The 24,699-nt window shown below is 38.3% G+C and overlaps 1 protein-coding gene and 1 long non-coding RNA gene across 2 annotated transcripts in view; one reads left to right on the forward strand and one right to left on the reverse strand.

Moving 5' to 3' along the window:
- Nucleotides 1-24,699, forward strand: part of LOC147842240 (uncharacterized) — a 1,176,585-nt gene that overhangs the window by 287,710 nt on the left and 864,176 nt on the right. The window lies entirely within an intron of this gene.
- cckbrb (cholecystokinin B receptor b) overlaps nt 17,679-24,699 on the reverse strand; it is a 62,658-nt gene continuing 55,637 nt past the window's right edge. Inside the window, exons 4-5 of the mRNA XM_087267463.1 lie at nt 21,797-21,924; nt 17,679-19,406 (exon numbers count right to left, since the gene is read on the reverse strand). Coding sequence (XP_087123589.1) covers nt 18,877-19,406; nt 21,797-21,924 — 658 coding nt within the window. The 3' untranslated portion in view covers nt 17,679-18,876. The remainder of the gene's footprint in view (nt 19,407-21,796; nt 21,925-24,699) is intronic.

A 24,699-nucleotide genomic window follows, 5' to 3' on the forward strand; every position in this document is an offset into this window, starting at 1 on the left:
TGTTATTTAAACATTTGTCCTCAGATGAGTGCATTACACCATGTCGGTTTATTATTATTTAAATCATCAATCAAAAGTTTCATCCAGAACAAATCTGCTTACATGACAAAAAATAGCTCCGAGTTGGCATTTTCCTCTGTACTCTTGCGGGAATTGAGATCAAAACCTTCAAGTGTTTCAGGGTCAAACCTGATGCAAGAGGCAGGGAAGTAATCACCAATAAATGTACAGCGATGATGTGAGATGGAGGGATTAATCGATAACCTTCCTCGCTGAAAGGTTTTGCTGCTCCCAGCGAACAACGTAATAAACATCTTCCCGATATCACACAATGGAAATCACTCTTTAACATCGCATACACTCTCCCTCGTCCATTAAAGCTTGTAAACATACACCGCTGTGGTGTTTATCTCTAATTCACATCTTCGATTTTGGCAAAGGTGCGCAGATAAGCTACAAAAAAACTTTGCAAACTTTTAAACTGTATTGGACAACTTCAGAATAACCGAAAAAACAACATTCATAGACATTTTTGCTGCTTGTTACTTATTTAAAATCAGAATCAGTTTTATTTAGTGTGCTTCACACACACAAGGATATTGTTTTGGCTACAGAAGCTTCCAGTGTACATAAAGTGACAAGTGACAACACAAAATAAATATGAGAAAAAAACAAGTTGATAAACATTAAGCAGAGATGCAGGTAGTCAAGAAATCTGGATATTGAATTGTATGTACAGATTTGTTATAAATATACAGGTATACGGTGCTGTGTACAAATGCGAATGTAGAAAGTATTGCATTGTATATTAAATTAAGGTGAAGTACAAGTGCGTATGAGAAAGTATTGCACATATTTATTGCACAGTTGGGGGATATTTAACTGTTTATGAGGTAAAGGAAGGCAAGGCACGTTTATTATATAGCACATTTCATACACAGTGGCAATTCAAAGTGCTTTACATAAACAAGAATAAAAGAAACAAGTAAAATAAAAATAAAAACAAATAATAAAAATGAGTAAGAAAAAAAAAAACAAAGGTAGATGGCCTGAAGAAAGAAACTGTTCATGTATCTGGCTGTTTTTGTGCTTGCTGCTGTGAAGTGCCGACCAGACGGTAACAGTTTGAACAGGTAGTGTGCTGGGTGCGAGGCGTCCAGAGTGATTTTGCAAGGACAAATAAGCTCAAACAACACAATAATGAAGTTTTTTTTGGAGGGCAGCTTAATAGTTTTATGCTCTATTAGCCTGAAATGGTAAAAACCATTAAGTTAATTTAAAGGATTGACATGATGTGTGAGGAACGCGTCTATATATTACTATTTATTTTTATTAATAGTAAGGAATCTGTGTCCACTCCAAATAATGACTTTAAATGAGTTAAATGAGTTGAAACAACAATTCTTAACATTTTTGCGACAACTTAATTGGTTTATGTTTAATCCTCCTAAATTTCTAAAAACGATTAAGTTAACTTAATTCATTTGTGTTTGAACAACATAAAGAAATAGTGTGGAACCCAGTAATGATTTTGCTAGCTATTTCTTAAGTGAAATGTGTTTGATAATGGAAATGGAAAGCAGACACAAAAGAGTTGATGAGCTTTATTATATGATTACCATACAACATCAAATTGCACAGCGTCAGCAGCCCCAGACGGACTCGCAGCTTTACATACAGATGTACACGCTGTTAAAGCAACAAGCGTCAGTCTCTTGGGTTTGCGAGCCCAATTTATAGTCAGCATTATGATCATTATGCAGCAGAAGAAAATTGAGATTATGAGTAAATATACCATATAATGCAGTATTATTAAACTGAGCCCCCATATATTCCATCAGAGAGAAATTAACTTACTTTTTTAAAATTATTTTAATGAAAAAAGAGAGAGAAGGATTTCTTGAAGATTCATTTTTTTCTGAATTTACTTTTTTAAGGTAGTGTTTGAGTATATTAATATTTGTTTGATATTAACATTTTAACTTTTAAATATATTTCTTATGATCAAAAATCTATTTTTTTTTTCTGAGGAATATTGATTTCTCTTAAAAATTTGTTGTGTTATCTAAAAGTTGGCACCTTTTTATTGTTTTACACAATAATAATAATAATAATAGTCTAAATGACTCTTGTTTTAAATTTAAACATAGGCTCATTCTGAAAACGTAGCCCTATATCTGTTTCTGGAGATATTATGTAATTAATTATGTTGCCTGGAGTATGTGCATAAGTGGCTGCGTTTCGTCTTTAAAACAGATGCTACGGTGCGGTATGATGGGGTTTCTTTTTGGACATACCAGCTGACTGCTTACCTCTGTATGGACGGCATTCCTGCTGTTTGTCCAGTAGCTCGACATGTACGTCAGCAGAGATGCAGAGAGGTGTTGACCACGATGACCAAGTTTAAATCTGGCGAAGAAGGCTTCCAGAAAGTGGGTATATAACAAAAACAGAAAAAAAAAAAGTCAGTTAGTTAGTCAGATGACAGCGGCTTCTTGTCGATTTATGTGAGAAAAGCAGGCATGAATGGCACTTGCGAGACAAATTTGAGATCTCAAAAAGTGTACACAGCGGCCTGGGTGGATTCAGAAACAAAACTACAAAAACATTTACCTCCTGGGACGTATTTGGCACTCTCCAGAAATGTATGTAGCTGTACAGTTTCAGAATGAGCCAGGATTGTTAAATTTAGAAGCTATGTTTTCAGAATAAACTGAAAATGATTCTTTACTTAATCACATAACAACCATTACAAATTGTAAATCCAAAGAAACTGAGCGTTTTTAAAAGGAAAGTTCATCCAAAACTTCAATGATATTATGATTTACTCACCTTTAACTTGTTCCAAACTAGTTTGACCTCCTTTTTTTCTGGTGGGCCGAAAAGAAGATATTAAGAATAAAAAAAAAAGGTTGAAAACAATTATTAACTTCCATAGTATTTATTTATTTATTTATTTATTTTATTTATTTTTATTTTACAGGTTACAAAACAAAGTAAGGAAATATAAAGAATGGGAACCACTTGATGGTAAATAAATTTTCATTTTTTGGTAAACCATCCCTCAAAGTGGTTTCTTGTTTATTTATTTATTTAGAAATAGATAGATAGCTGTACTGCAAACAAAATATTTCAGGAATCATTCAAATGGACTGATTTGCTGCTCATCATAACATTTCTTATTATTATTATGTTTGAATCATTGCTTCTATCTATTGTTATGTTTATAAATGTGATGCACTTCTGACTAAATATTTGTGGTATAAAAAAAAAACTGAAATTAATGTTTTTTTTTTATGTCAATAAAGGCTCAATAAATTGAGCATTAAACAATAAATAAATATTAACTTGCTATAAATATCTGACAAAAGATTTCAATTTTAAAAATTAACGCTTTAATACAATTTCACTCTATAGCTGTTATTACTATATATTTAATCAAACAAATCCAGCTGTGTTAGGCAAAAGAGATGCTTTATTTATTTATATTTATTTATTTATTTTACTCTGCTGCACAAGCAATGAGATAAACCATCTCTCAGCTACCAAGGCAATAACACAAATAGCTGTCACAACAATCATAGTACATATTAATATAGAAGCAATATCAGAACAATGAACACAGTATAGGACACCCATTAAAACCAACAAAGCTAATTTACAATAGTAGTAAACAGAGATTTTTTAAACAACGTAAAAACAAACAAACAAACAAAAAAGATTTTGCACACCTTCAATACACACATTAGCATTCAAGTTGCGATTTCCGTGCTTAAGGACTATTAGCTAGTCAATTAAGTCAGCTAGCTAGCAAAACACGCACATTAACACACAGTTTTAAGGCATTGGTGGCCTAAAGTCTATAATAGTCCATGTTTCTCTTTATACAGTTTTTTTTTTCAAATCTTGTTTACACAAATAAATACACAGATTAAATTTTAAATCCCTTCAAATTCCTACAGCATTACACTAAAGTAATAAAAGGTTATCACAGAGCAGATAGCAAAGCCCAGATAGTCATTCATTCAAAACATAAATGAAAAGAAAAACATTATGATAATCTTCTTTGCGTTGTAAAGACCTAAAGTACATTTCAGCCATGCAGACCAAATCACAGCTAGCCGGAGAGAAGGACACATCTACATTTGTTTGGTTGCCTTTTTTTCTTCTTCTTCTTTTTAATCAGAGTTGCTAACCCTTTGTATTTTTACTCGTTGGTAGAAAACTCTGTCACAAGATAATAAAATAAAAAAATAAAAAATAACTATATGATATACAGTGTATATATAAGATTTCAACAACTAGCCCACAGCAGTAATCAGATTCAACATTATTTTTTGAGGGGGGCACAAAATGGCATGAGACCGACTTCCGTAGGCTGCAAGACTATGAGCTTTAGTGGCCAAATCCACCGTTTTATTGAGGATCTGCAGTTTGAAACATGTCACCACAGTTTCTGGGGTCAGATATCAGTGTGTGGATGTCAGTAAATGTAATAACTTTCTCCAGACGTCTGGATTCAGTTGGAAGCCTCTAGAGGCGGATGTTAAAGCTCTGGGCAATCATGAACAACACTCATCTCATCTGCTCCACAAGACACTTCTTGAACTACAAAACACACTTGAATAAAGATATTTATCTTGGATATTTTACTATAAGGTTTATAGTAAGATTACATCGCTTTAGAATTATAAGATTAAACAGTATGCCCCCCACCCCAAAATACATAGTTGTATTTAATGACAACTTATTTACATTATGTGCTCATTTGTGTGTACTTTGTTTGTTTGTAGAAACAAAAGTATCTAGCTGCAAAGAATTTTGGCTATAAGGTACTATTTGTGAGCCAATCAGCACTCCGAATGCGAACAAAAAGACCAGGAGTGGTCAAAAAAAAATAAATAAATAAATCAGGAGTGCCATTAAGTCTGTTGATATTCATACAACTGGAAAATAGAGTCACCTACAGGTTATATATGAAGGTGAACAGAAAAAAAGGTTAAAAGTCATTCGGCTTACATTACCCAACATAAAAACATCAAGAAAAACCACCAATCCAAATGCAGAAACTCTGCCATTGCTGGCCCCAAGCACAAAAAAAGAGAAGGGTTGAGTGTGGAGCTAGAAACCCAACCTCATAAAACCTCAAACGCTTAAAAAAATGCCAAAAAAAGAAACAGACTAACTTTTAGGACGATGAAGGACTTCAGACAACCTGGAGATGTATGATGCTAGATGGTGGAAGCCGTCGAGCCAAAAACCCTTCTTTTGATCAGTATAGGGACCATGGAATGTCAGGACCTTGTACGAGACAGGTAAGACAGCAGGTAAGATAGCTGCCGAGATCAAAAAAGAACATCCTGATCATCCTGGGAATTAGTAAAACTAGGTGGACACAAGTTGGGCAGAGAAAACTGAGGACAGGAGAGTTATTGTTTTGCTCCAGGCACTCATCATCACCTGTCTCAGAAAGATTCTTCAAATTCACTGGCATGATAAGTAACATCGACCGATAGGGGAAGACCTGTCAACCTTCAATAGAAGTAGAAATCTGGAAGAGAAGATTGGGTTGGATTGGGCACACCCTACACAAACCACCAACTAGCATCACCAGACATGCTCTCAGATGGAACCCCCAAGGGAATCGCAAGAGAGGACGTCCACCTGGCAACACAACCTCAAGGCAGATATCACAAGGATAGTTTACACCTTTACACAAGTAGAAAGAATGGCCCAAGACATGTAGTGCTCGAGATTTGGTAGCCCATACCTTGAAAGGGGTGGAGAGCAGAAGTAAGCCAAATGCAGAAGCAAATGCTCAGATTTTAAATTAAAGTTACCAAAACATTTTATTTTTCGGAGTACTTTTCACAGAATAATTGCTAACCTTCAAAATAAAACTGTCAACTAGTAAAATAAACAAGGTAAATTTAGATTTCACATTTATTTGAACAATTATTCATAACAAATATGAGTCCACAAATCTTAGCATATTTTACATACTGCATGCTTGTAGTCCAGTGGTCACCAAACTTGTTCCTGGAGGGCCAGTATCCTGCAGATTTTAGCTCCAACCCTAATCAAACACACCTGAACAAGCTAATCAAGGTCCTACTAGGTCAGGTGTATCAAACTCAATCCCTGGAGGGCTGAAGCCCTCTACAGTTTAGTTCCAATCCTGCTCCAACACACTTACCTGTAGGTTTCAAACAAGCCTGAAGGACTCAATTAGTTTGATCAGGTGTGTTTAATTAGGGTTGGAACTAAACTGTGCAGAGCTGCGGCCCTTTTGGATCTGAGTTTGACACCTGTGTACTAGGTATACTAGAAACATCCAGGCAGGTGTGCTGAAGCAAGTTGGAGCTAAACCCTGCAGGGACATCGGCCCTCCAGGATCGAGATTGGTGACCCCTGTTGTAGTCAGTGGTGGATTTAGGCATGAGCAATGTGGGCGATCGCCCAGGGCGGCATCTTGCTAGAGGTAGCATAAACACACAACCATCATCTACCTCCCTTTCTTTACTTTCGTTTGCGACAACCACACCCCCCTTCTTCGATTTTGCCTGCGATAGTCCGTGAGGGTGGCACAACCATCATTTGCCTAGAGTGCCAGTTAAGCTTGCATTGCTACTGCTCGTAGTGTATTTGGTTATAAACGGCATTTTCTCAATTCATCTGCACTTTTCTGCTCTATGTTTGTGGCATGCCGCTTTAATTAAAAGTAAAATTCTTTGACGTACCAAACATAGGTTTGCTATTTATTTTAGAAAGCACAATCTGCCATCAGTTTGCATGAGCCAGTAGCAGATCATGATGCTCTCCGGGTGAAATCTGTCCACTGCTGTAGTAACAGATGCTGCGTAAGCCTGGTTACAAGGCTCTGTTAAGCCGTCTGCAAAAGAGATGAACATTTTAATACATCATCTAAAAAAAGGTTTAAAAAGACCTTTAAGCTTGTAGACCCTGTGCATAAATCCCATTCGCTACTAAATCCAATCTTTCAGACCGACTGGCATTGTGTAAGTGATGAAATGTGATCCGTTTGTACATACAGTTTAGGTCACATCCGGCATATCTAAATCGGATGCTGAAGCAATGATGTAAGCATTCAGAAAACTGGAAGATTTTCTGTCCGCTCATGTTTATCATGCTATCTCGCTGTCATTCTCACTGAATCTCTTTTGGATCATTCTTTTCAAAGCCTTTAGATATTGTCGCACATGGAAATCCTAGTAGATCTGCCTTTTATGAGATATTCAGAGCAGCCTGTATATGACACAAACAACTATGGCACATTTAAAGTCACTTAAAAAAAATGTCCAGCCAAAATTGAAAATTGCCCACTCTCAGAAAAACCCAGTTTGAGTAGTATAAACTGTTATGGTGTATAATTTGATGGTATGTCTATGGTGTATAATGGTGTGGGAGGGTAGATTGTATTTTTGAAACTTCCAAAAGTGCGTAAATACATTGTCAAACAAACCCATACCCCACCAGGGTGTTAAGACAGACTAATGATGTCTGTGAGACACTAGAAACTAGTGATGAGCTGAGAGATTAATAAACTGGTAAGCAGTACGCAAGGGCTTGTTCTCTAATTTAGATCACAAAAACACACTGTTACTGTCACCGACTCGGTCCCAGTCATTCCCCTCGCTGGCCAGCAGAGGTCACCATCTCCGGACTTCTAATCATTACGTCATCCATTCTACCTGATCCCAGCACACCTGTTCTCCATTCCACTAATGACCCACGTACCACATATAAGCAGCTCACACACACACTTTAGTGCGAAGTCTTGTTTAGCCCCGGCCAGCATTTCTGAGCGTTCTATCCTGCCTGATCTCCCGTTTACCACTTCAGCCCTTTCACAACTCTGCTCTGTCTTCTGCCTGCCCTCGACCAAAGCCTGTTTCCTCGGACTCTGATTCTCGCTGCCTGCCCCTGACCAAAGCCTGTTACACGGACTCTGAATCACGCTGCCTGCCTCTGACCCAAGCCTGGTAATCACACTGTGTCTGTTATCTGCTACGTCTCCCTTGATGTGTATGTTGTATGTCCGCACAGCCGTGCGAGTTGTTGATGTTTAAGTGTGACTTAATAAATACTGCAAAATGGATCCCTCCGTGTCAGTCTCCCCGTTACAGTTACTATCAGCATTGTATAACCAACTATAATTTAGAACAAAGATGAAGAAAATGTTTGTGAAAATATTGCTAACACTTTAGTTTGGGTCACAATTCAAGCTATTAACTACTGGCTCATTACCTGGCTATCATTAAAATATTAACTGTCCGTTAGTAGTTAAGTAAGTTAAGTGCAATATGTTATTATTTTGCATCCCTAATAGCATCCCAAACCTAAAACCAAACTTCTGTCCTACTATCTATTAATTAACCAGCCTGATCTCACAAGAAAACATAGGTATTTTACGCTTTGTCAGTTTAGTGGTTAATTTGTTCGATTTCAAAAAGGAGGTGTGGCACCCAACCCCACCCCTTAACCCAACCGAACAAATCATACTAAATTGTACGAACTAAATTAAAAAGTTATTAATTGCTGTAAGACTGTGTTAAAGAAAGCTAGTGGTGTTATTTTTGGTTTGTCAATACGGTGAATTGTGACCTAAACTAAGGCCGTACTCACACTAGGTACAGTTGCCTCGAACCGGGCCAAAGCACGCTTGTCCCCCCTCCCGTCTCTCCTGACAGCCCGCGCTCACACCACAAATGGGCTTCGGCACGCTTACGTCATCACTGCTGGGCTGTTCAGTGAGAAGCGCTCTCTCACTCAGCAGCACAGTGAAGATTTCTCTAGTTATATCGTTTCAGTCGTTTGATATGCCGTCAAATATTTCGCCAAACAGTCCTTAGGGATGCGGGGACACACAGTCAGATATTTCGTCGTACAGATCCGCCACTTTTGGCGCTCATAAACAATCATAAAGCTCTCGTGCTGCAGGAATGAGGAGGAATGAGGTCTGCTGAAGGCGCGCAGCTGTCGTGAAGTGATGAGTTTGCGTCTTTAATAAACGACGGCAGTTTGTGTTTACTGAACAGTAATGATTAATAAATCTATATGAAACAGTCCCTTAAAAGTCACGTCTCGCTTTCAGTTTCAGGCTTTGGCGTGTTTTGCACTCACACACAAGCATACCGCGCCAAAGCCCAAGTGAACCGCGCTCAGGCACACCTCTTCCAACCGGGCCAGGGCCGGCCAAGTGAACCGTGCTTGAGCCCGATTCAGCGCACTCACACTTCTCAAACGATCCGGGAAACGGGCCTGGGCACGGTACGGATGGCATAGTGTGAGTAGGCCCTAAAGTGTTACCAAAATATCAATATGTGTGAATATTTTGATGTCTAGCAAATGTTGAGATTAACATTTAGTTAGATATTTTATTGCAATCTGATCAGACTTTGATGCTTTCCAAACAACAACAAGCAAGCACTGCTTCTGTTCATAATTTTTATGGACTGGGGCGGTATGCTGCAGAGTGTGATCCAGCAGGGATGAGAATCAACACCTCCAAGTACGAGGTCATGGCTCTCCACCGAAAGGTGTCTTGCCATCTTCAGGTTGGAGGAAAGTCCTTACCCCAGAGAAAGGAGTTCAAGTTTTTTGGGGTTTTGTTCATAGGTGAGGAAAGGATGGAATGTGAGATTGACAGGTGGATCGGTGCAGCGGCAAGCAGTAATGTGGTCGATGTACCGGTTCATAGGTGGCTGAGCCGAAAGGCAAAGCTCTCCATTTACTGGTCAATCTATGTTCTTAAGGCTGATTTATACTTCTGTGTCAAACGCCGGCGTATGCTACGGCACTGACGCATAGCCCTTTGCCGTGGCCGTCGGCGTCACTGACGTGCACCTCTCAAAAAATTTAACTACACGTTGCAACAACGCGTAGCGCAAGCTCTGTGATTGGTCGGCTTGGTAGCACTGACGAGTCTGGGCGGGACCGAGAGCCGCGCGAATGGTGCGAGCGATTGTTTACAAGTGTGGAGTCCCGTGAAGGAGCTCCGGATGGAGAGTTTTGTTTTGTGTTTACCTCATAGTTGTTGCATGTCCGCCGGTTCCTGCCTCAAAATGAGCGAGTTTGAGTCACTTGTACATCCAGGAATTGTTCAGGAAAAGCAAAACAGAAGCGAAGAAACCGGACACAGAGGAACATTTAAACCTCACTGCCAACTAGCGTTTCGGAAGTGTTAATGCAGACCAACAGAGACAGCGCGCAGAAGTATAAATGCACAGCTGCGCGCGTTGCCTGCACCGTGAGTTACGCCGGTCACTTGACGCAGAAGTATAAACCAGGCTTTACTCTCACCTATGTTCATGAACTTTGGGTCATGACCACAATGACATGAACTCGGATACACATGGCCAAAATGAGTCACAGGATGGCAAGGTGTGCACCCTTATAGATAGGATGAGGAGCTCGGATACTCGGAAGAAGCTAGGAGTATAGCCTCTACTCCTCCGCATTGAAAAATGACAGTTGAGGTGGCTTGAGCATCTGTTTTGAATACCTCCCTGACGCCTACCTAGGAAGGCGTTCCAGTCATGTGCCACCAGGAGGAGGCATTGAGGAATACCTAGGATATGCGGGATCGACTATGTATCCTAACTGGCCTGGGAATGCCTCGGAATGGAGGAAGTGTCTGGGAAGAGGGAAGTCTGGGATTCTATCCTGAGACTGCTGCCCCCATGACCTGGCCCAGAACAAGAAGAAGAAAATGAATGAATGAACAAGCATGCAATAAAAAACAAAAAACAAAAAAACATATGGTTTGAATGAGGTTTGTAAAAATCTGATATCATGTTTTTTGTCATTCTGATGAAAAATGTTATTCTGAATAAACAGTTTTTATAATAATGCACCCTGTGTGTGAATTTGGGGCAGAGAACCATTTTGATGAGAGGAAAACCAATTTTTTCAACATGCTGTCTGCAAACTTTGTTCGTACAAATGGCAAGGTGACTGATTTCGAGGAAACACTTGCAGCCAGGACAGCTTAAAGGTTCTGTATGCAATCTAATGATAACACTTGAGTCGACTGTTGGTTAAGCATGAAGCATGTGGTTAGTTTAGGCTTCTGATGATATCCTATTAATCAGAAGGGAGCTGCGGGCTACAGCAATGCAATGTGTTCAGAGCGCTTTCCAGACTTCTTAAACACACCTCAGGGAAATCAATGTTTTACAGCTCTTCCGTTTTCAGCCAGAGCACCCAAGTTGAGAGCATTTACACCAGCTCAACTGAGGCGGGGACTATGATGTCCGACTAATTAAAGTGTCCCACAGATCATTTCTAAAATGAATTTTCCACAGGCATAGGCTTTTTTGCAATCTCCAAACACTTAATGTTTTATTGGATATACCTGGCAGATGTTGGCGCTGTCTGTTCAGAAGTATTTATTTAAGTGTTTAGAGTTTTATTAATTCCACATTCTGCTAATTCAATTCATGTTGAACATTGGGTTTATAAAAGTGTTTCCTAAATGAAACTTATATTATTTGTGGATGTAAAAAAGCATGCAATAAATTATTTAGATTCTATGCTTCATAGTCAACATGCAGCTTACAGCAAGCGGTAACCTCTCTGGTGTTTGTTTGCCCTGCTCTGGATGGGATTTAAATCAGTGTTTCTGGCATAGGATGTGGGCACACTAACATGGCCACTAAAGGCCACAGCCATTAGTGCATCTCTCTTGATGCCAGGATAGTGAGTTTTCCTTTTACAGCTCCTACTAGATGGGCTCCATTACACTCACCTCCTAAACCTCACTTCCATTACGAGCATGGCACAAGCGTAACCCCTCAGGCTTGTATTAAGGGGCACACTAACAAGGACACTAAAAAGTACACCCTCTAGAGTCCTAGCGTGTCTCTTGAGGCTGAGAAAGTGTGGTTTACACTTACAGCTCTTACTAGCTGTGCTCTGACACACTCACCCCCAAACCTCACTTCCATCCAGGTCACATTGCCAATTCAACCCTTCAGGTTCCACCAAACTTGCTCTGAGTTGGATTTTAACTGGTACTGATCCTATTAAAGGTGGGCACACATATGGAATGCTAAAAATAATAGCCTTTTTCACCATTCACTATTGTACCGCTTAGGCAAGAGCACATAATTGGTGGCCTTTGTTAGGCCCAACCCAAATTTTACCTGTAAGCCCTTTCACTCACTCCTACACCACGTTTGTACGTTCACATTAAGGGGTAGCGGTCTCATGAGCCTCTTTTGATAGGGGGTTACTACAATGTAAAGGGAAGTGACATATAGCCTCTCAAATGCAAAATTTCTAGACCCACACTTCAAACATATAGCGAACACACCAGCTACAGCAGCAACACAGTTACCAAAGAGAGCAAAGAGTCCCAGAAATGTTTTAGAAAGGGGCACTGATAAGGATTTTTACTACAAATGTGCATTTGATTTATTATACTAAAAATGTAATTAATGAGTTACGGTGATGAACTGTAATATGAAACAAATATGCACAAAAATTTTGCTAATGATAGTCCCTTATAATTACTATTATAGTTAAAACATATTTTAAATTTTGATTACATCACGGGTGAAGCAGTGGCACAGTAGGTAGTGCTGTCGCCTCACAGCAAGAAGGTCGCTGGTTCGAACCTCGGCTCAGTTGGCGTTTCTGTGTGGAGTTTGCATGTTCTCCCTGCGTTCGTGTGGGTTTCCTCCGGGTGGTCCGGTTTCCCCCACAGTCCAAAGACATGCAGTACAGGTGATTGGGTAGGCTAAATTGTCTGTATTGTGTGAATGTGTGTGTGTGGATGTTTTCCAGAGATGGGTTGTGGCTTGAAGGGCATCCGCTGCGTAAAAACTTGCTGGACAAGTAGGCGGTTCATTCCGCTGTGGCGACCCCGGATTAATAAAGGGACTAAGCCTAAAAGAAAATGAATGAATGATTACATCACTTGATGACTTGACTGAATAGGTCAGCCTGTCTGGTGCCAGGGAATTAGCTTACATAGCATGTCTGAAATAGCGTTTGTCCAAATACAGTGCAAAACAACTTTGCAACTGAGTAATCTGTTAAATGTGATTGTGCCTTTTGGAATGACTGCTGCAGATGATATCTAATGTGATACATGAGCTAGTGATGACACACTGTCTGATGATGTGTGTGCATGTAGTACTGGTGTCCCATATCTTAGGGGAATAATTTAATCCCTACACCTTCACAATTTGCATATGGGAAGACATATGCATAGGTGTAAGGGTATAAGATAAAAATGGGATTAGACCTAAAACGTATCCAACTAAATCTCACCTACATCCGGGTCATGGCACCAATGTAACCACAGGGTTCTTTTTGCCCTGTTTTGAATTTAATTCAAACTATTTTTTTTTTTTTTTGGGCATGACAGGTAGGCAAACTAACAAGTATGCTAATGAAACAGTGTTTGACAGTGGGTCAATGGGAAGACATAGGCATAGTCGTAGGTGTAAGTGTATAAAATTGGGATAGTGCCTAAAACTCATCCATCTAAATCTCAATTATATCCGGGTAATGGCACCAATGTAACCACCAGGTTCTTATTGCCCTATTTTGAATTGAATTCAAACTGGTCTTTCTGGCATGACAGGTAGGCAGACTAACAAGTATGCTAAAGACGCAGTCACTTGTGTGACTGAGGATAAAGGCTGATTTATACTTCTGCATCAAGTGCACGCGTATAGTCCGGCACAGCCTTTGCGAGGTTGTATAGCCCTTGCTGTGGCCGACGCCAACACTGACGCACACCTCTCTAAAAATATAACCTCATGTTGTAGTGATGCACAGCGCAAAGTCTGTGATTGGTCAGCCTGGTAGTGTTGATAAGCGAGGGCGGTGCTGAGAGCCACAAGCTTAATTAATTGATTGTTTACAAGTCCTTTGAAGGAGCTACAGATGGAGACTTTTGTTTTGTGTTTACCTTTTGATTAAAGTTCCTGGTTCCCACCTCTAAATGAGCGAGATCTAGTTACTTGTAGTGTTCAGAAAAAACAAAACACCCACAAAGAATCTCGACACAGAGAAAATAAAACCCTACTGCCAGCTACAGTAGTATTTCGTAAGTATTTCGAAACACAAACGGCACGCAGAAGTTTAAATCCACAAGACAGGCACCGTGGGTCATGCCAATCACTAGATGCAGAAGTATAAACCAGCTTTAAATGAGTGAAGTTTGTCAGCATACAGCTCTCATCCACCTCAATCTACCTACTGTCAGGGCAACGACACCAACATAACACCCCGGGTTGTTTTCATTCCACTCAGAGTGGGATTTGAACTGGCTTTTCTGGCACTAGCAGGGACAATGACACCTCTAATGTCAGTATTAAGTGCACACCTTAAGGTCAGAGGAGGTTCACTGAAACATCTATTACTAGCTGGCCTCTGTTACACTCCAATCCCGGTCACATCACCTATGTAACCAAACTGGCATTTCTTTCACGCGAGGTGTGTGCACTTCCTGTGACTCTAAAAAAAACACTGCTTCTATTATCAGTTACTAGTGTGCTAATGCTAAAGGACTTAAAATATTTATAAAGTTGATGGTAAAAAACCCAAAACTTTACCTTTAAAAATGGAAATTTAATTTTTTTTGTGTGGTAAACCATTATTGATTAATTTATTGTATTATACACAAGTATGTTAAAGTTATAAGTCTACATATCATTAACCATAAGCAAGCAGTGATGAGAAAGCTATACGTTCGACGAATACTTTTCACAAACAACTTTTCCCTCAACCAGAGAGACATACTAAAATAAGACACTCAGTGTCATTCACACAACTAGTAAACCCCATCATGTTGACAAACTTAAATATAAATAAACAATATCAACATTAGATGTAAAATAAAACTCTACTGTATATAAATAATGAGGAAAAAACAACATAGTGTCAACAAAAATGCATAACAAGTGAAATCAATATTAGAATTATAAGGGTCTATCTGAAATTTTGTCAAAATTGAGGTATTGACATATTCTAAATGACAACTTATTTACATTATGGGGTGTTTTTGAATAAGTTGTTTACATTTGAAAACTTTTTACTTTGAAAACAAATGTTATACACGCACTGTTTGCTATATGGAATGCAAAAACGTTGAAGCTCAATATCTCAAAATCAGATAATGCAGATAGAACCTTATAATTCCAAGGTGACGAAGTGTTTGGCAATTACAGGAAAATCAATTTATAGTCATTAACTGTATATATATTCAGGGGACTTACTGTTAACTAAGTTGGAAATAAAAAAAAATAAATAAATAACGGTTAACCCGGGGGAAACTCATGTGAGCACGGGGAGAATGTGTAAACTCCGCACAGAAATGTCTGCTGGCTTGGGAAGGACTAGAACCAGTGACGTTCTTGCTGTGAGACAACAGTGCTAACCACTGGGCCACCGTGCCACCCATCTAGGAAAGGAGGAGGAGTAGGGGTTGAAGGGGGGATTCTTCAAAACGAAGATGGCTGTCATATGGAACTTAGGGTATTTGTAGTGCTTAGGGATTGTCTGATCGATGAATTATAAATTAAATAATGTGGGGCCGGCTGCAAGCAAACATAAGCACGTCATCCTCTCGAAATTAGTTTATAAATAAACTTCACTTAAACTCATCACGTGTTAGTTACAGATTAGTTTGCTTGCTTTTGGACTAAATATAGGTTTATAGAAAAGCATGTGATACTATGCCAGTTGTTTTTCACAGGAAACACATGGGTTCCTGATCTGGATCCAAACTTGATGAAGCCAGACGTCTGTTTTAAGAGACTGCACAGGAGGGTTTCTACCACTGGCTATATATTCGTTTCATTGGTCTCATAAAAAAAAGGAGTCATGATGGGCTTGGAAAGGTCAGAACTAAATGCTTACCCTGACCTCATTTCTCTCGTAATTAGAATAAAGCTGAAACATCTGCCCAGCAAAATCCCCCCTCGTATCCTTTTTCAAGACAGAGTGATGTAATGAAATTTAAATATTGGCTCATATAAGAAGTATTTGAGTTCTTTTTTCCCCGCTTACTAAGCACACAATCAGGAGGCGCTCAAATTCTCAGTTTCAGCTATGATCGCTGCCACATTTTCTGATCTGAAAATAACAACCTGAACTAATGGGATCCTGTTTTGAAAGGTAAAAGACCAGCAAATCTGACAACACTGTCTGGGTGATCCTATAAACCTAATGTTTGCCTGTGATCCTGTACACCATCCCATTATCCAAGCCATGCGCAACCCAGGGGAACGATGCTATTAAAGCCCTGGCTGAAACATAAGGGAAAGTTTGGACAGCCAAGCGACATGAATTTAATGGGGGAATTGGCAGGTTTTAAGGCCTGCTGTGTGATTGGTGGCCATGATGGCTAGGGAAGTGTGAGGATAACAAGATTTCAGAACATTATTGCCATTGCTCACTGCAACATAGGTTAAGAGTGCACATGGACACTGCTTTGAAAGTCATGGAAAACAGAAATATAAAATGCTAGGAAGAATGGCTCAAACTTTTGGAAAAATAGTGGATGACGAATAAAAAGAACTGGAATATTATATGCTCGTTTATGAATGGGATTATCTTAGACATAATGTACATAAACATAATGATGTTGAATTGGCCATGAGCAATGTAAAGTCACTCAGTTCTGCATAAACAAGTGTTTCCCAATCAATCCTAAAACTCCCTTCAAAATAAAGCAGTGATGTGAATTTTGCTAAAAACAAGCCTCAGTGGGGGGCAATAAGGCGGCTTAGTGGTTAGCACAGCAAGAAGGTCGCTGGTTCGAGTCCCAGTTGGGATTTCTGTGTGTAGTTTGCATCTTCTCGTAGGTTTCCTCCGGGTGCTCTGGTTTCTTATGTCTAACGACATGGACTATAGGTGAATTGAACAAACTAAATTGGCCGTAGAGTATGTGTGTGCATGTGAGGCTGTAGCTGGAAAGGCATTCGCTGTGTAAAACATATGCTGGATAAGTTGGCGACCCCTGATGAATAAAGAGCTGAAGGAAATTAAATAAATGAATAAAGTCTTAATAGAATATTAGAACTGATGACAAAAATATATGCAGATCATGTCAATAATTTATGTATTTTGCCTTAATTGTTTGATTAAAACTGTCTATTATTGGGCTTTCTGTCTTTGAACTAAAAACTGAAAACATCATGACTTGAATCATGATTTGTGATTCTAACTAATAACTGCTTAATAGGTCTTTAAACAAGTCATCTCCTGGGATTGAAGAGGAATAATTTTTGATCTTTTACTAACAAGTTTTAATGAAAGTAATCACCATTTTTGATTGTGAATTGCAAATGAGTTGTTAAAGTGAAATGAACGTTCATGCAGATTATTAGAGCAAAGAATGAATGTTTTGCAATTTAGCTGTGAAAACAATTCCATTTTTCAAAAAAAGGTTTCAATCAGCTGAACTTCCTACTTAATGTCATAAGCTTTTGAAATTGCAGCTTCACTTTTTTGATTAAATTTAAAGTGGTTGAGAAACTGAACACTTTGGCAACACTTAAATTATACTTAAAAGTCAGCAGTTAAATTGACATTTTCTAATTTAGGGGCTTAAAACTTGACAAACTCAAAGTGACTAACTCAAGGTTCCAAAGGAAAGCAAAAATATCTGACATTTAATCAAGCTTCATTCTTTCTGCTTTAAAACAATGTATTTTTCTCTTCAAGAAGGAGGAGGGGTAGGGAAGCATTTGTTTTCTGTGTTGTGATTTGATGTGGACCGCCTTTTGATGACCTTAATAAGCTTATTTCTCTAACATTTACGAGGGTACATGAAAGCAGCCATAAATCAGTCTGTAAGATGACAGATCTCGGAGTCTAGGCTTTACATTCAGTGGAGGTTACCTGCATTTACCGCCACTCAAGAAGATGAACCAAGCACTTTGAAGGCCATGAAGGACAGAACAAATCCTCTTCAGCCTAATAAAAGTCGTTGTGCGGTTCCAGCATTGTGTCATTGCATTGGGTTTTTATAATACAGTAGAATACTGTGACTTTCTCTACTGTAGAAGCCTGTTGGCTTAGATTTAGAGAGCTGCTGTATAGCTTTTCAATGAAATCTTTTAGATAATCTCTCCTGCTGTGACAATCACCACAATTAAAAAAAAAAAAAACCTTGACCGCAGAAAAAGATTTTAAACACTATGCAGGCACTTAAAACTGCAAAGTATAACTTAACACAAAGTGTAAGGCTGGCATTCCACTAGCCATTTACATACTGTAGTTTGACAATCATAGCAGGGAGGGCACTCAGTATGCACTAACAGCGCCAAAAACTCTGCTTCCTGCCGAGTTTGATGATCTTGCTGACTCTGACAACATCTCGCCAGTTTGACATTATGTTTCAGTCGATAACGCCGACCACTGAGCTGCTACTTTTACTGAAGATCTGTTCTTTCTATAACTTTCTTCAGTGAATACTGAGCCAAGTACTGCACTTCAGACTCAGATTGTTATTCATAGTAGTTGTTAAAATGAATGATCTTTGGAGTTCTTCTTCACCACAAGTCTGAGAGAAATGTTTAGTCTCCCTTTAGCCTAAACTGTACAAAATAACAGACCTTCGGCAGAAGAGATCCTCACAAGTGGACTTGGGCCAGCTTGTGGAACGCTGCCTTAAGTATATACATTTATACAAGTCTTCACTGTTTAGATAACATCACAAGCATTCGCAGATCATAAAACATTGACCGATGAAGATGTGGCATGTGGTTTGCTTTCCTGCAAGTAGATGATAAACAATCGGTCTGTCCAGTGGAACACAGCAACTCTTCCCAATGCAAACCCTAACAATGTCAACTTCGGCTCCGCCATTCCCAACCTGAAGTCTTTTGAGAATCAGCAGGGTCCCATTGTGCTCACAGTGGTGTAGTTGAACTTAGACATGGACGCTCCGGTGGCAGTGACCTCATCATCGCCTTCCCTGAAGCCTCTTTTACGGCAGGGCCAACAGCAGCAGGAGAAGGTGGCAAGAAGAGCCTTTCGAAAGCGCTTATTCATGAAGCAGTAGATGATGGGGTTGACGCAGGCTGAGGTGTAGGAGAGCAGGTGTATGAATGAAATGGGGGCTCCAGAAAGAGCCCTGTGGGCTGAAGCTAGGTCGAATGCTTTCCAGGTGTTGACGGAGTAGACAGGCATCCAGCAGATGAAGAACATGGCCACGATGACGATCAGCATACGGATCACTCGCTTCTTGGCCATTAGTTTAGCCTCGGATGTGTTGCTGCGGGGTCGGTCCACCTTTGCGGAGCCTGTTGGGGTGAGGGCTGACATCTCCATGGAGTTGGGTCTCTTGGACACCTGGATGTAGCAGCCATCTCCGTCGTCGCTGCTAATTAAGACAGTGGCGCTTATACCATTTTTCATTCCTAGAAAGAAAACATTGCAGTTTCATTTTAAGGAAGCTCAACATCAATACAAATGTGGGATGATTAAATTCTGAAGGAGTTTTGCATTTCTTGGATTCAATACTAGTGCTTGTGAGGTAGCAGAAGAAACAATGGAAAGGTCTTAATGGTCAATTTTAGGTATTCTCATTTTATTCTACTACCCTCAACCTAACAGATGTGGCGCAGGCCATGCCAACTATTTAAATTGTGTCTGTATGTTAGTGTTTTCTCAATTATAAGTTAATTGGTAAAATCCACATGAACCAGAAGTTTCTACGATTTTTATTTTTAGTATGCTGGTGTACTTCAGAAATGGAAAATTTAGAAGGTGGTGGCGCTTTCTTTTTGCATTTCATTATCAAGTAGAAAGCACAGCTAAAAGCAGCAGAAAACTAGAACTGTAACATCAAAACAACAACAACAACAATGGGGTAATTATGTATCACAAATGTGGATGCAAATGATTGAAACTTTAATTGAAGATTACCAACACACTTTTTTTTCAGTTAATTGAATTTTACTTAATAATTGCTCACCTAAAGAATAATAATGTAAAACATAAACAAAGAACCTTTAGATTTCACATGAACTTTCAAGAGTTCACACTTAGCTGATGATTGATAATAAAGCTAGTTTGGCGTGCTGTCCCGGGAGAGAGCCCTGAGCTTATATGATCTTCGAGCCCTGGGCTCCCTCCTGTTGCAAGGCGAGAGGGGAGTTTGAGCTTAGGTAGATCTCCATGCTTCCCCCTTTGGCTTGTTGTAGCTAAGTGTCAGATATGAATGCTGAAGGTGTACTCAGAGTTTAGCTAAAGTATTTGGATTAATTGTTAGAGTGCTTGTTTTTGAACTGTGGGAGGAAACCGGAGGACCCGGGGAAAACCCACACGACCACGGGGAGAACGAGCAAACTCCGCACAGAAATGCTGTCTGGTTTGGAAAGGAATTAAAGCAGGGGCATTCTTGCTGTGAGGCAACAGCACTAATCGCTGGCCACCGTGACGCCCGTTTAAAATGAGGGAAAGTAGGGTTGGGTGGGGGGGTTTCTTCAAGTTAAGGAAAGGATCGTCTGATAGGATAATCAGTCATTAGCTAAAGTTGGAACAGCTATGAACAATCATAAGCAGTGATTGAAATTGTGTCTATGTTAGTGTTTCTTCAATTTTAGAAACTTATGAATAAATCATACAAATATGCAAACTGTATTATTATTAGAATCATAAAAAATTACTTTGATGAATGGTTATTTTTAATGAATCAATCACAGTTGCTCATTACTTATTACTATAATTGCAAATTACTCATATTTTTGTGTCAATTGCTCTTACGACTCAATTACTTCAAATCCTGTTTAATACATAAAATAATTATTTTGCATATACATATTCAAGGTGACACAGAATGTCGCTGTTTCGAGCCTGGGCTGGGTCAGTTGTAGTTTCTGTGTGGAGTTTGCATGTTCTCCCTGCGTTTGAGTGGGTTTCCTCCGGGTGCTCCGGTTTCCTTCAGAGTCCAAAGACATGCGGTATAGGTGAATTGGTTAGGCTAAATTGTCTGTAGTGTATGATTGTGAATGAGTGTGTATTGAGGTTTCCCAGAAATGGGTTGCAGTTGGAAGGGCGTCCGGTCCGTAAAACATGTGCTGATAAGTTGGCGGTTCATTCCGCTGTGGCAACCCCGGATTAATAAAGGAATGAAAAGAAAATGAATGAATGAATGATGCTTAATAACTTCCTAACCCTTGTATCTTAAAACAACTACAGAGTAACCTTCATGAGACCCCACAGCAAGTTGTAGTTTCTTCAGTTTCCTTCTTTTGCGCAAATTGTTACCGATAAAAATGGGAACGGAAATGGCATTTCGCTGATAGGAATGAAAACATCTTAATGGCCATTGCGATGACTCAGCACTGAAGAGTCTGAATGCTAGATTACTGAAGCCGCAGGGGAAATTGGAGCATATTTATGACATTAATAGAATGTGATTTAGCGCAGAACAGCGGAATTCAGAATGGAAGGTAATCAAAGCAATCCAGCAGATATTAACTTCTGCGAGCGCCATCAATGAGCAATTTGAGGGTAATATCTGAGCTTGCATTTCCTGGCTTTTTTTTTAGGGCCAGTTACGTAAATGTTATACGGCTGCAATTATCTCCTTTTGAAAATCCAATAGGTCACATTTCATTACTTAGGAAATTGAGTTTTATCCACAAACAGATGGCTAAAACTGTACACACAGACAATTAAATCCTCAGGGTAGGTCATCCAATATGTTTTCAGTGACTAGCGCAGTTAATACCCTTTGGGATGGTTACTAAAACATGACTCTAAATCAGACCATAATGTGTTATCGACTTCATAAAGCGCTCACCACACTGTCCCTTCTTCTGCTCCAGTTCAAACTGTATTCCACGGTAAAGCTCTCGAGAGATGAGCCCGTAAGCGATGATCATTACGACTCCAGGGATAAAGAACAGAACAAACAGCAAGAGGATGCACCTGAAACAAGACATGAGACACAGAGGAACAAGTTTTAACTTAATCTTTAAGGTATACGCTTTCTTCAAAACATACCAAGGAGGGACATTTTTAAAATAGCTTTGTGAAACTTTTGATGCTAAAGCTTTACACTGTCCATATGAGGAAACTCAACACTAGTTCTTAAAGCACCACTTTCCTGTTGAGTTCAGCTTCAATCCTAATTAAACACATCTGCTACATACCACTTTAACTTATTGGGAGAATTGTCCATGGACCTCACCTTAGTCCATTTTCCACCATTTTCTGTTTTGAGCATTCACAAGTTTGGCCATTCATTCATAAAATTTAATGGTAAACAACTTGGCCTGCTGTTCTCAAATGTGGCTCGAATGTCAGGTTCCTAAAGGAGGGTTGAGGCTTGAGGTTGGACTTGAGCTGCACGTCCAAACCCCCTTATGAAAGCACTTCTAATGAGAAAAGAATAAGCAAATAGGAGGACAACAAGGGGAAGTGGAAAGATGCCTGAAAACAAAATCCAGCTGGCACTGTGCAATGGCTGCTGCTTGTATACCCATATAATAATTACTGACATGCCTGAATGACTAGGCTCCTCCCGAACTTAATTTTACTTATAGGGTAAATGTGTTTTAATACACTTTTGCTTGGAGAAAAGGAAAAGCCAGACCAATGTTTCTTTTAGCATTACTATTGATTTTAATGACAAATTATCATCGGTTTATGTCATTCAATCATGTTTTACAAAGAAACGTTTGCAAATAAATGCCTAAAAAATCATAAATGTCATATCATTAACTTTTAACCATTAAAATAGAATTAAAAACTTGATTGGCAGAGAATTTGTTTATAATATTACCTGGTATCAACACATAATTAATAACTGTGTTGCCTTTTATGTTTACCATGTATTATAAATTTATGAACGCATTGTAAACGAACAGTGATTAGAGTGTTTCATGTTTTTACACAATGTTTGATGATGTGTAACAATGTGGGATGTCTCTTGAATTGGAAGCGATGGGTGAATAGATATTATTATATTGTTAGTATTATTATATTATATTATATATTATTATATTATTATATAACAATATTATCAATTGGTAGCCATATAAATAAAAAATAAAAATAAATTAATAATAAATTAAAATAATAAATTAGAATTTATTATTTTAAATTAAAATTTTTTTAATTTATTAGAATAATAAATAAAAAAAATAATAATATAATTGAACCACCAAATACGGAAAACAGTTTTTTTTTTTTTTTTTCAAATATTTTTTACAGTGCATTTATTTATATATATATATATATATATATATATATATATATATATATATATATATATATATATATATATATATATATATATATATTTTTTTTTTTTTTTTTTTTTTTTATTGCATTATGGGATCTTGATCTTTCTTCCAAAAGCTTTTGAAGTGACTCTTGTTGTAATTTTTTTTATAGTTTGAAGGCACATAATGTCTGTTTGTGTTGTAAATTATAATACAAAAACCTTTAAATACACTGGCAGTACTTTTTTCCTGTTATTTTTCTCACTAAATTGTCTCTGTATTATTTCTTAAACAAATTCGTGTCGCAAACTACTAAAAATGACAATAGTAGTCACTTTGTGGAATTTTGATGTTAAAAATTCCACACTGCAGTTTAACAAAGCAGAGAGAAAACTCCCATAATGCTATTCATAACCGGTGATAAACAGAAAACACCATGCAAACCATAAAATACAGAAGATGAATGATAGATAATGAATGGATATATTTTACTGTGTGTATATATATATGAAAGTAAATGGCACCTATTTTTCGAAATTCTTCAAAATAACCTAAGCATTTAACAGAATAGTATAGGATGAGAGAATGGTACAATAATTTTCAGTTTTGGTTAAAAATAGCCATTTAAAAGACAAGCTCTGGACTGGACTGGACTTTAGAAACTTGCAGACAAATCTGTTGGAGATGGTTAAAGCTAAAATCTGCAGGATTGAGGTCATTCAGAAGCAGCTTTGGACACCACTGGCCAGGACTTCATGGCTTTACCTGAGCTGTGCACATCATAGCACTTGCAGAAAGGGAATGTTTAATTACAGTAAATTATCAATGACATAAAAGGTTAAAAAACACAGGTCAAAAAGACCAATTTACACACACAATATATATATTCATATATATATATATATATATATATATATATATATATATATATATATATATATATATATATATATATATATATATATATACTGTATATATATATATGAATGTGTGAATATGTGTGTGGATCTCTCCCATAGATGGGTTGCGGCTGGAAGGGCATCCGCTGCGTAAAAATGTGCTGAATAAGTTGGCGGTTCATTCCGCTGTGGCGACCCCGGAATAATAAAGGGACTAGGCCGACAAGATTAATGAATGTAGGAATAAATTTTCATTTTTGAAGGATCCACAGAAATCCTTTAAAACATTACACATTTTAAACAAAACATTTGATTCAAGTTAGTTTGTAGTTAATGCATATTTTTACTGCATGTACACTGTTTTCATTAGTTTCCTCACCACTCTGTGACATGTTGAACATATTTCTAAAGTGAAATATTTTGCAAAGCGTTTGGCTTAATTGTTTCAAGGTGTCACGAAGCTTAGTTTCATCTGTAACTGCACCACAGTCAGAAACTCATTTATTTATCCAAGTGTGGCCACTAGTGGGTTTGCTTAATTAAAAATGCTTCACCAGAATATACAAAACATTGTTTAT

Source organism: Danio rerio, chromosome 9 (genome assembly GCF_052040795.2).
Source record: "Danio rerio strain M-AB ecotype USA chromosome 9, GRCz13ab, whole genome shotgun sequence".
Classification (NCBI taxonomy): domain Eukaryota; kingdom Metazoa; phylum Chordata; class Actinopteri; order Cypriniformes; family Danionidae; genus Danio; species Danio rerio.